Source organism: Sus scrofa, chromosome 13, assembly GCF_054392235.1.
Source record: "Sus scrofa isolate SSC_HxYL_T2T_F1_AM1 chromosome 13, Sscrofa_HxYL_maternal_Yorkshire_Landrace_v2.0, whole genome shotgun sequence".
NCBI classification, from domain to species: Eukaryota; Metazoa; Chordata; class Mammalia; order Artiodactyla; family Suidae; genus Sus; species Sus scrofa.
In genome coordinates this window covers 89,710,888-89,724,150 of record NC_139395.1, presented here as the reverse complement: position 1 = coordinate 89,724,150, position 13,263 = coordinate 89,710,888, and the positions used below count along the sequence as shown (strand labels likewise).

Here is a 13,263-nt window from a genome sequence, read left to right as displayed (position 1 = left end):
AGCCAACCAGACTGAAAAACCAAAAGTACTCAGATTCATTAGACAAGTAAAATTACAGAGCAAATTACTGCCCCCAAATTGGAGACAATGACCCACATACACAGAAAAATATAATTCAACTGGAGCATAAACTCATGACCTCAAACTTCTGTGCTGAGGTAGGAAAACCTGAACTATAAATTGATGAATTGCTAGAAGCTCAGTGTGAACAAGTCTGAGCTATATAAAACCCACACTTTTGTAAATTTTACCTCCGGAGCTTGACCAGGTTCTTGTGGTATAGAGAAAAAAACCCTCATGCTTCCAGCAGAAGGAAGGGAAAAGGAACCATTCTGAAATATGCCAGACCTTAATGAGCTTTACGCTCATGACAAACTATTTCACCAGAGCCTAGTTTGCTGGGGTTCTGTAGTGCCTACCTTACCTGGGAAAAGGGAAATATCCAACTCCAGCCCACTCTAGCTATCCTATCCCGCCTAGGGGGTTAGGTGGTAATCAGCTGAGAATCAAATGAGAAGCTCACAGTCCAGAGAGAGAGGCTCACTAAGACTGAGAGCTAATCAATCATAGGACACTTCCCTTCCCCTTATACTTCACCACGTTACTAAAGGCATTTTCTTACACAGTATATTGTTTCTGGCTATCAAGAAAAATTACAAGACATACTAAAAAGTAAAAAAGAGCTTGAAGAGAAGGAGCAAGCAACAGAACAAGACACAGGTATGGAAGAGATGTTGGAATTATCAGATCAAGAATTTAAAATAACTGTGATTATGATGTTGAGGGCTTTATGATGTTGAGGACTGTCTACTGAGATAAAGTAGACAGCATGTAAAAATAGATGGGCAATGTATGGAGAGAGACAGAAATTCTAAGAAATAACTAAAAAGAAATGCTACAGATCAAAAATAACCTGGAGTTCCCTAGCAGCCTAGTGGTTAAGGACTCAGTGTTATAACTGCTGGGGCTCAGGTTCAGTTCCTGGCCTGAAAACTTCAGCATCTGCAGGTGTGACCAAAAAAGAAAAAAAAAAAAAACCCTAACAGATGAAGAATGCCTTTGATGGAATTATTAGTAGACTGGACATGACTGAAGAAAAGAATCTCTGTGCTTGAGATATCTCAACAGAAACCTCCAAAACTACAAAGCAAAAAGAACAAAGATTTTAAAAAAAGAATAGAATATCTGAGAACTGCAAGACAACTACAAAAGGTATAACATATATGTATTGGGAATTCCAGAAGGATTGGAGAGAGAGAAAAGAATATTTAAAACAATAATGACTGAAAAATTCCCCAAATTAACGTCAGACAGAAACCATGAGAAGCTCAGAGAACACCACTCAGGATTAATGCTAAAAGTACTACACCTAGCCATATCATTTTTAAACTATGGAAAATCAAAGATAAAGAAAAAAATCCCAAAAAAAAGCCAGAAGAGGAAAAAGGCCTTATAGAGAGACAGTATAAAAATTATATCCAACTTTTCAGACACCATGCAAGCAAGAAGAGAATGAAGTGAGATCTTGAAAGTGCTGAAAGATAAATCCCAACAAAGCAGAATTTATACCCTGTTAAGTTTTTTAGCATTGAATGCATGTATTAGAAAAGAAGACCTAAAATCATTAATTTAAGCTTCCACCTTAGGAAGCCAGAAAAATTAGAGCAGTTTAAATCTAAAGCAAGCAGACAAAAAGAAATAATTTAAAAAGCAGAAATCAATGAAATTGAAAACAGGAAATCAATGGAGAACATCAACAAGACCAAAAGCTGGTTCTTTGAAAAGATCAATAAAATTTATAAACTTCTAGCCATCCTAAATAAGAAAAAGAGAGGACACAAATTGTAAATATCAAAAATGAAAGGGGAGAAATTCCTGTTGTGGTTCAACTGGTTAAGAACCCAACATAGTGTCTGTGAGGATGCGGGTTCGATCTCTTGGCCTCACTCAGTAAGGGTTAAGGGAGCTGAGGCATTGGTCACAGATGCGGCTAGGATCCCTCGTTGCTATGGCTATGGTACAGGCCAGCAGCTTTAGCTCTGATTCAACCCCTAGCCTGCGCACTTCCATATACCACAGACAAGGCCATAAAAAGAAAAAAAAAAAAAGAAAGAAAGAAAAGAAAGGGGCTATTACCACAGACCCACGGACGTTAAAAGGATAATCAAGGGATATTACAAATAACTCTATGCCCACAAATCTGATGACCTAGGTGAAATGGTCCAATTCCTTGAAAGACACAATGTGCCAAAACTCACATAAGAAATAGATAATCAGAATAGCCCTATGGCTATTTAAAAAAAGGAATCAATACTTAAAAGCCTTCCCAAACAGAAAACACTAGGCACAGGTCGGGGAGAGGGAGGTCACTGGTGAATTCTAACACCAGTGACCATTTAAGGACATTTATGTAATGTTACATGTCAAATATACTGAATTTTAAAAAATTTAAGGGGAGTTCCCGTCGTGGCGCAGTGGTTAACGAATCCGACTAGGAACCATGAGGTTGTGGGTTCGGTCCCTGCCCTTGCTCAGTAGGTTAAGGGTCCGGCGTTGCCGTGAGCTGTGGTGTAGGTCGCAGACGCGGCTCGGATCCCGTGTTGCTGTGTCTCTGGCGTAGGCTGGTGGCTACAGCTCCGATTCAACCCCTAGCCTGGGAACCTCCATATGCCGCGGGAGCGGCCCAAGAAATAGCAACAACAACAAAAAAAAAGACAAAAAAAGACAAAAGACCAAAAAAAAAAAAAAAAAAAATTTAAGGAAGAATATACTCCAATTCTCTACAATCAAAAAACAGAAACAGAGGGAGTATTTCCATACTCATTCTATGAGGCCAGCATTATTTAAAGCAAAAACCAAGACATTACAAGAAATTTATAGACAAATATCTCCCATGAACATAGATATAAAAGTCCTCAACAAAATACTGGTAAATTGAATCCAATAATGTATAAAAGAATTATATACCAAAACTAACGAGCTCTTAACCCAATTCCAATGTGGGGGATGGAGGTTTCCTTCACCACCAAGCTGGGTATCCTACAAGTCAACTCAATGCTGACACTATCTACTTGGAGACAGCATCAGATTCAACAGGTTAAGGGCTCAGTTCCACAAGTCTGCCCTCCACTTCAGATGCCAATTACAAGCCCAGATTGTTACCCATGCTTCTGACTGACAGATTGGAAGGTCTCACAACTGCCTCCTTCAGTTTGACTTATTTGGCAGAGGGAACCTCAGACACCAGTCAAAAGTCCAGGTTGTTACCTGTATTTCTGACTCACTGGCTATAAATTAGAGGTCCAATGATCCCTCTTCTTGGATTCAATTAATCTGCTGGAGCAGCTCACAGAACTTAGGGGACTCGTTTAACTCACTCCATTACCAGTTTATTGCAAAAGATATTAAAGGATATGAATCATCAGCCAGATTAAGAGATACATATAGCAGGGAGCTTCTGTCCCCATGGAGTTTGGGCCTTGCAGAGTGGCATGTGGAAACATTCTGGTTCCAACCTGGAAGGCCTATGTACCTCATCCTTTGGGGGGTTTATGAAGGCCTGATTACAGAGGTGTGATTGATTAAAGAATTGACCACTGGTGACTGATTCAATCTCTAGCATCTCTCCTCTTCCCTCCCTCAATGGGAATGAAAAGTTCCAACCATCTAATCACACGGTTAGTTCTCCTGGCATCCAGCCCCCATCCTTAGGTGCTTTCCGAAAGTCACTTCAATAACATAAGGAAAGACACTTTCATTTTATCACTCTCATCACTTAGGATATTCCAAAGGTTGGGAGCTCTGTGCCAGAAACGGATGAAAATCAAATACACATTTCTCATTATAAATTACAATATCACAACCACCAAGTGAAATCAATTAACATAATCACATCAATAAACTAAAAAAAAAAAATCACATGATCATATCAATAGATCCAAAAAAAGTATTTGACAAAAATCCAACAACTATTCATGATAAAAACTCCTAGGAAACTGAGAGGGGAAACTTCCTCAATTTGATAAAGAATATCTACAAAAACCATATAGCTAACATCATACTTAATGGTGAAAAAAAAAATCAAAGTTTTCTTGCTAAGATCAGGAACAAAGCAAAGATGTTCCATCTCACCACTGCTTTTGCAACATTGTACTGAAATTCCAAGCTAATGCATTAGGACAAGAAAAGGAAATAAAAGATATATAAATTAGGATGGAAGAAATAAAAATGTCTGTGTTTGCGCATGAAATGACTACAGAGAAAATTCGAAAGAATTAACAAAAAAGCTCAGGAACTGATGATAGGCAATTACTGTAGAATTTCAGGATAAACGTTGATACACAAAGTGAGCTGCTTACCCAAATATCAGGAATGAACAAATGGAATTTTATACTAAAAACACAATACCGTTGATATTAGTACCCCCACAAAATGAAACTTAGCTACAAATACATACAAGATCTATATAAGGAGGGAGTTCCCGTCGTGGCGCAGTGGTTAACGAATCCGACTAGGAACCATGAGGTTGCGGGTTCTGTCCCTGCTCTTGCTCCGTGGGTTAACGATCCAGCGTTGCCATGAGCTGTGGTGTAGGTTGCAAACGCGGCTCGGATCCCACGTTGCTGTGGCTCTGGCAGAGGCCGGAGGCTACAGCTCCGATTTGACCCCTAGCCTGGGAACCTCCATATGCCGAGGGAGCGGCCCAAGAAACAGCAAAAAAAGACAAAAAAAAAAAAAGATCTATATAAGGAAAACTATGAAACTGATCAACAAAATCAAAGTAGAACTAGAAAAATGGAGATTTTGAACATTCATTGATAAGAAGACTAAATAATTTCAAGATATACTTGATCTATAGATTCAATGCAATCCCAATCAAAATCTCAGCAACTTACTTTGTGGATATTGACAAACTGATTCTAAAGTTTATGTAGCAAGGCAAAAGACCCAGAAGAACCAACACAATACTAAAGAACAAAGTTGGAGAACTGGCATTACCAACTTACTATAAAACTATATTAATTGCAACAGCATGATATTGGTGAAGTAACAGATCAACAGAACAGAACAGAGTTCAGAAAGAGACCCTCATATATACAGTCAAGTGATCTCTGACAGAGGAGCAAAGGCAATAAATGAAGCAAAGGTAGTCTTTTCAACAAGTAGTGCTGGAACATCTACATGCCAAAAAAATGAATCTAGATGCAGAACTTACAGCTTTCACAAAAATTAACTTAAGAGTGGATCACATCCTAAATGTAAACCAAAACTATAAAATTCCTAGGCGACAATGCTGGAGAAAGCATAGATAATCTTGATTTTGAGTTTGACAATTACTTTTTAAGGCACAACACAATCCATGAAAAGAACTGATAAACTGGACTTCATTAAAGATAAAAATTTTTACTCTACAAAATCCAACATCCAGAGAATAAGAAAACAAGCTACAGACTGGGAAAAAAATATTTGCAAAAGATATACCTAACAAAGACTGTTATCCAAAATAATATAAAAGGACTCCTAAAGCTCAATAGTAAGAAAACAATCCAATTTAAAAAATGAGTCAAAGATCTTTACAGACACCTCAGCAAACAAGATTTAAATAACTTATAAATAGCAAATAAGTATATGAAAAGATGCTCTACATCATATGTCATCAGGGAAATGTAAATTAAAACAATTAGATACTACTACGTACCCATCAGAATAGCCAAAATCCAGAACACTGACAACATTAAATGCTGGTGAGGATGCAGACCAACTGGAACTCTCATTCATTGTTGGTGGGAATGCAAAATGGTGTAGCCACTTTGGAAGACAATTTGGAAATTCTTCACAAAACTAAACATACTCTTATTATATGATTCTGCAATTGTGCTCCTTTAATTTACCCAAAAACTTATGCTCACACAAAAACCACCTTTATTCAGAACTGCCAAAACTTAGAAGCAACGAAGATGTCCCTTCAATAGGTGAATGGATAAACTGGCACATTATTTGGCACTCCAAAGAAATAAGCTATCTAACAATGAAAAGACATGGAAGAAACTTGAATGCATATTACTAAAAGCCAACACAAAAAGCCTACATACTCTATGTTTCCAACCATGTAACATTTTGAAAAGTGCAAAACTAAAGGGGTGGTAAAAAGATGAATGGCTATCAGGGGTTAGAGGAGAGAGGGATGAAATGGCAGAACACAGAGGATTTTTAGGGCAGTGAAACTACTCTGTATGATATTATAATGGTGAATACACATCATTGTAAATTTGTTCAAATTCTTAAAAGTACACCACCAAGAGTGAATCCTAATGTAAAATACAGACTCTGAGTGATTATAATGTATCAATTCAGGTATATCAACTGTGACAAATGAACCACTATGGTGGCAGATGTTGACAACAGATGAGGTTGGCATGTGTAGGGGTGGGGTTATGTGGGAAATAAATCTCTGTACCTTCTCCTCAGTTTTGCTGTGAACCTAAAACTCTAAAAAAAAAGTCTTTTTTTAAACAAATAACAGCCTCATCTATGACAGATTGCTCATCACCACCATCCTGTGGACAAGAAAGCAAGAACAAAATATAAGCCAAAATATCTTCAAAAATAAGGAAAGAAACGGCTACCTCATTCCATCAAATCAAAGATTCCATCAATTAAAAGACAGTATTATTTCAGGTACAGCTAAGAAAGAAAATACTGCCAATTAAACTATGACACCATCAATTGTAAATAGCATTCCAATTTCAGATATTAAAATGTTTTAAAATCAATGAAATATATGCTAAGTGAAGTCAGTCAGACAATGAGACACCAACATCAAATGCTATCACTTACATGTGGAATCTAAAAAAAGGACACAAGGAACTTCTTTGCAGAACAGATACTGACTCACAGACTTTGAAAAACTTCTGGTTTCCAAATGAGACAGGTTGGGGAGCAGGGGGATGCACTGAGGGTTTGGGATGGAAATGCTATAAAATTTGCTTGTGATGATTGTTGTATAACTATAAATGTAGTAAAATTCATTGAGTAATTAAAAATAAATAAAATAAAATAACATCAATGAAATATAGTATTTTGATTTTCCTCAAATCCTGTGAGTGTTAAGAGACTAAACAAAATAAAGCATCTTAAACTGAAGCTCAAGAAATTTAGGAAATAAATATGAAAGTACTATTCTGTACTTTCCAGCCATCAGTTTTATGTTATTTAAGGTTAGAAATATATAACGTTGGCTTTTTTCTTTTTTCTTTTGCCTTTTAGGGCCACACCTGTGGAATATGAAAGTTCCCAGGCTAGAGGTGGAATCAGAACTGCAGCTACCAGCCTACACCACAGCCACAGCAACACAGGATCCTTAACCCACTGAGTCAGGGCCAGGAATTGAACCTGCATCCTCATGGATACCAATCAGGTTTGTAACCCACTGAGCCACAGTGAGAACTCCCCATAATGTTGGATTCTAATAACTTCTAGGATTCTACCTAGCTTTAACATTCTTTTCAGATTTCAATAGTTCTATACATTATTAAATTTTTGTCCTCAGAGTAATGAAAAATTTACCGACATGATAATAAGGGTAAACACCTTCTGAACACTCCGAGCAACACTTTCAAACATTATTTCACATAATTTGAGTGAAGGTGGCCTTGCAACCCAGAAATGTTGACCCCAGGGTCCATGCTCCTTTCTCTCCAGGACATGAGGCTGCCTCCAGAATACTACAAGAGCAAACAACATGGCTGGCTTCAATATGCAGATTTCAGACAAGCCCATCCCACTTCCTACTCACCTGGCTGAAGCCTTAAACCGCTCTAGGAACTGAAGTCTCAAGCTCTCATGGCCAGGGAGGTCAATCAAGGTCAGGCTAGCACCCTAGGGATGGCAGCAATAATATTAATCTTTCAGTCCTGATTCACATTTACAACATAAATCTTTCTTTTTTTTTTAAGGGCTGCACCCGTTTTTTTTTTTCTTAGCAGCCTATGGAAGTTCCCAGGCTAGGGTTCGAATCGAAGCTATAGCTGTCCGCCTACACCACAGCCACAACAAAACAGGATCCAAGCCACATCTGTGACCTACACCACAGCTCATGGCAATGTCAGATCCTTAACCCACTGGGCAAAGCCAGGGATCGAATCCGCGTCTTCATGGATACTAGTCAGATCGGTTACTGCTGAGCCACGATGGAACTCCCAACAACATAAATCTTTCATATCAAAGCTCATATATCAGAATGGTACCCAATCAATTAACGAATCAAAAAATATCACTGTAACGGATTAGTGAATCAAACAAATGTTCATGGAGCATCTACTATTTATAAATCATCAGTGGAGGTTCTGAGATATAACAGTGGGCAAAGGCATGATCCCTGCCCCAGCAGGGCTTATACTATAATCAGAAAGGTCAACACAATGTAAAATTACATATACATGTAAAATTCCAACTTTGATAAATGTTCTGAGGGTATGTGAGAAACCTGACCCTGCCTGGGGAAGTCAGGGAAATCCATCTGAAGCTAGGGAAATATACTAGTATGAATAAAAGCAAAAACGTAAAAAACAGTAATAAATAGTCAAAAATTAAATAATGTAATATAAGAACCTATACTTTATCACACAGCATGTTACCACTACAGGGATCCCCAACCTCTACAAAAAAACAAGATGTTCTATTTCTACCGCAACTTAATTTTAAAATATACATCCATTAGACACACTATGCATTTGTTCCTACTCTGTGAATATTTTGTGTCAATTCTTGATCCAGGTGACAATCACTGAATGGGGGCAGAGATTGTGCCCCTACCGAGCAACCTGATTAAATGCCCACTTATATGCTGTTCATTCCAGGCCTTCATTCTTGAGCTCAGGTTCAATGCAGATGTGGCTGTGCTCAAAGCTAAGACTCTCAGGTATAGTCCTGGTACATGTATCAGACCCACGGATCATTTCTCAGGCATTCTACCTTCTCCACAGCCAGCCTCAACCACTATTCAGCAAGTCAGTCAGCATTATACACAGATCTGACATAATTACAGTTGGATACACTATGACCTCTCAGTCTGTGCAATCTTTTTTAGGTAAATATACAAAGTGTACTAGCCATTTAAAAAAAAAAAAAATACTGGTAAGAGTCTAAGGACCTTGGATTGGGACTCACTATCACATTTCATAATCAGCACCGCACCACATACTATAAACAATCCATAAGATACTTTACTGTCTTGAGAGACTAGATCTAAAACATAAAAGGATGAGGAGTTCCCATCGTGGAGCAGTGGTTAACAAATCCGACTAGGAACCATGAGGTTGCAGGTTTGATTCCTGGCCTTGCTTAGTGGGTTAAGGATCCAGCATTGCTGTGAGATGTGATGTAGGCTGCAGACGTGGCTCGGATCCTGCACTGCTGTGGCTCTGGCTTAGGCTGGCAGCTACAGCTCCAATTCGACCCCTAGCCTGGGAACCTCCATATGCCACAGGAAGCGGCCCTAGAAAAGACAAATAAATAAATGGTTGGGAAAAGTAAAAAAGAATATTTTACATATTCAATAGAAAGATGCAAGTCTTTTATGTAATATTGTTTTCTGATAACCATACTAAAAAAGTAAAAAAAAATAGGTAAAATTTTAATAATATATATTACATAATCCAACAAATCTAAATTATCTTTTTAATATAATAAAAAAATCAAGAAATTGATATTTTACATTCTTTTTTTCATCTTAAGTCTTCAAGATCTGGTGTATATTTTATACTTACAATACCCTCAATTTGGACTAGTCACCATTTCAGGTGCTCAATGGTCACACAAGACCAGTGGCTACTCTACTGGAATGTATAGGTCTAAAGCATACTATGGAATACCCCCATTTAAAAAAATCTAGTACAACTGCCCTAAGAATTAAAGCTCTTCCAAACGAGAAATTTCAAAATCTGAATCCTTGGGAGTTTAGAAAGGTCTGAACCAGAAAGATGGCCATTACTGAAAAAAGAAAAAATATCTCTAAGACATTTTAAAGGATGTCTCTTTATCTTTGCTTACAATGTCTAATTCTGGAGGTACCAGAAAAGGGCAGGGGTGGGGTGGGTGTGGAACCAAGGAGAAGGGGAAAAGGTCTCTAAAATCACCATTCTAATTCATCCATCTATACATCTAACTCCTCCAACCAGCCAGCCAGCTACCTTCCTTCCACTCACTCACTAAATACTTAAAAACATTATAACTGGCTTAGAAGTCACCCTCTACATTCCAAGCCATACCGGTACATAAAAAGTCTTTCTCATTATTCCTTAATGGTATTTTTAAAATATATATTCATGTATACTCTGAGATACCCAATGCAATACTGTTTGTAAAAATATGATTGTAACAACAAAAAAACTTAATGTCTTTTAATAGGACTCATTAAAAAAAAAACTTAATTGTATGATACAGCCACATAACGTAATACTATGCAGCTCATAAACCAATGAGGTGATACTATGTATGCAAATGAGGAAGAGAAAATGAAAGCAAACCCAAGCTGTATATCAGTCATATTGTAAATTAAAAACAATCTCCTCCCCCCCCAAAAAAGAGGGCAGAACAGTGTGTTAAAAAAAAATAAAATAAAATATAAAGATATGTTTGTATAGTAGAGACCATCTGGAAGGCCATTCAGGAACGTGGCAGGTTATTACCTCCAAGGAGAAGACTTGTAAGGAAGGATAGGAAAGCGAAAATTACTTTTCACAAAATATCCTTTTTAGCCTTTTGAATTTTGGTCCCATATGTACTACCTATTCAAAACATAAATGAAAAGAAAAAGGCTTAATGCTCACCCTTGTAAAGTTGGAAAGAAGACACAGAAACAAAAACTAACAAAATGTGATGTAACATCAGTGTGCATAAGGTACACAAAGCCAGGGAGGACATAATTAAGGCCACCACTTGGATGGTTGAGAGCAGAACTGTCACCTAGGCAACATTTAGCCACAAAAATAAGCTCTGAATGGTACCGATGCCCTCAGACTAATCCATCCTAGAAAAGTCTTTTCCTGATACACCAAAGTAAAATTGTCAGCTTCCCAACAGTCTAGGAACCCCTTACCCTGTTATTGTTGACTCTATACACAGCAGAGCTGTCAGTGATGGAAGTCTGAGTGTCCCTGTAAAGGCCTGTTAACAACTGTTTAAAAGAAAAAAATATATGAGGGAGATCAGAATAAACATATAAATAGCAAACCTAAAGAAGGTAATTTTGATATACCTCTCCCAGGTGTCAGGTCACACAAATGAATGTTGCTTGCTGAAAAGCAATAGCTGAAAAGGATCATATTGATTTTTCCCTCTTCTTATAGAAAAACTAATTAACTGCAAAATTCATTCCCCTCGCTCCAGTGAGAGAGGAAGGAAAACCATTGTTTTTAAACCATTATGTTCAAATAATAGTTTCAAATAGTCAGTGGTCAAGTTTACTGACCTTCCACCCAACATTTTTAATCACCAAAGATGATCAGAGAGTATATGTCTTTAGCAGAACAAAAAGAAGAGTAAGTAATAAGGAGAAAACCTCTGCTACTCTCTGTAGCAAAAAACCAAATATTTAAAAATACTAAGTAGATTAAAATAAGTATTAATGAAAAGAAGCCTAAGTGGCCCAATATGTGGAAGGAGAATCACGCTTTTAAAAAGTTCCTTTGACAAATTCTCAAAAGAGTTTGTTACACAATGAATTATACACTGTAATCTCTTCAGCTGTCCTGGCATCCTTAGCCATGGCATGAAAGTAGTTAGTATATAAAACCCTTAAATGGGATAAGGGCTAAATGTCAGTATCTGGCAAGTGCAAGAGAAAAGAAATGGTAGAGAAATCCCAGGTTATTTTGAGTTTTTCAAGAGTCTTTTCATTTTCCCAAAGGAGTCAAGAATTAACTCCCCAGCTGTCAGTATCAGCTCAGTAAACCTCACAGGAATAATGGGATGCCCTAAGTTTTCCTATCAAGTTTAAGAAAGGTGAAAATCAAAGCATTTACTCTGACAAAGAGCAATGTTTTCCCGGAGTCACAAAGGCCAACAAGAAGAACCGCCCTTTGACTGCTCCTTCTGCTCCGGATGAACTTCCAGAACACTGTGGAATAGAAAAAAAGAACCAAAATTACGCCTTGATTACGCGTGTGTGATTGGGTTGGGGAAAATTAAGAGAAGTCTACCACAGAACACCTCATTCACCTGGAGTTTACTTTGTTATTACCACCATTATAATCATTATTTTAGTAACTCTGCTGAGCGCCTGCGACTATTAACTGTCAACTTTTCTGTATCTGCACCCCCTACCTCGACTGCATACTCTTCAAATGCAATCCGGCTTTATTAACCCTGTATCGCTGGCTTCTAGCTCAAACACAGGATGCTCAAACTTGGAGAGAAGACCCTTTGAGTCTTGGCAACAAGAGCAATGGAAGTGGGGAGAACCGCGTGCCTAGGCAAAACAGGGTCTAGTAACCCATGCCCGAGGACTGAAACTTGACTCCTGGGGTCGCGGGAAATCCTCTTTAACGTAGCGCTACTCACGCTGCTTCAGGCAGAAAAGCAGGGAGTTGTATCGAGTGAGTCTCCCTCTCTAGACGCCCCCCAGGTGGCACCGCCACACCGCGTCCGCGGTCGGCACAGCCCAGTCCAAGATCGGATCCCCGCCTGCCCTGCACCCACCTAATCCACCAGCCCCCTCTTTACCTAGCGTCAGCAGCACCGCGACGAGCGCCACCACGACTGACAGCAGCGTCGGGTCCCTCTGCTGTAGCTCCTGCCGCAAGGAGTCCAGGTAGGGATGGAAGGCGCCCCCCATACTGCCGCCATTCCCCATCCGCCGGGAGTCTGCAGAAGCCATGTCTGAGTACTTACCACCCGGCACTGCAAAAGCGACGTGGCCCTAGGCTCTGCGCAGGCGTGCGAAGCGGAGCATCACGGGAGTGGTAGTTCCTATGTTGTATTTCCTCTTTCCGAGTCCGGGATCCTGAAGGTCCTGATGGGAGTTGTAGTTCTCTGGGACAGTGTGTTCCCACGGAGAGATGGGCAGTCAGCCGAGGTTTGTGTGACATGTTCATCCTTTAAGATGAGTCAGATGTCTCTGCTGTCTCCATGACCGTGGACAAAATGATGGGAGAATAAAATAAATGCTCAAGAAATCTCCCTTCGTGAAACTTGTGAGGAACTCAAGCGTTTCACAAACATTTCATCGGAAAGTAATGTGGCATGAAGTGTGACAGAGGATGT

The 13,263-nt window shown here is 38.8% G+C and overlaps 1 protein-coding gene across 1 annotated transcript in view; it reads right to left on the bottom strand.

Annotated features, from left to right (window-relative positions):
• The window catches only part of SRPRB (SRP receptor subunit beta), a 33,555-nt gene extending 20,645 nt beyond the window's left edge, over positions 1-12,910 (bottom strand). The window contains exons 1-4 of the mRNA XM_021069470.2: positions 12,724-12,910; positions 12,024-12,118; positions 11,099-11,176; positions 7,796-7,878 (exon numbers count right to left, since the gene is read on the bottom strand). Of these exons, the coding sequence (XP_020925129.1) occupies positions 7,796-7,878; positions 11,099-11,176; positions 12,024-12,118; positions 12,724-12,877 (410 nt within the window). The 5' untranslated portion in view covers positions 12,878-12,910. The remainder of the gene's footprint in view (positions 1-7,795; positions 7,879-11,098; positions 11,177-12,023; positions 12,119-12,723) is intronic.
• Positions 12,911-13,263: the final 353 nt, after the last annotated feature.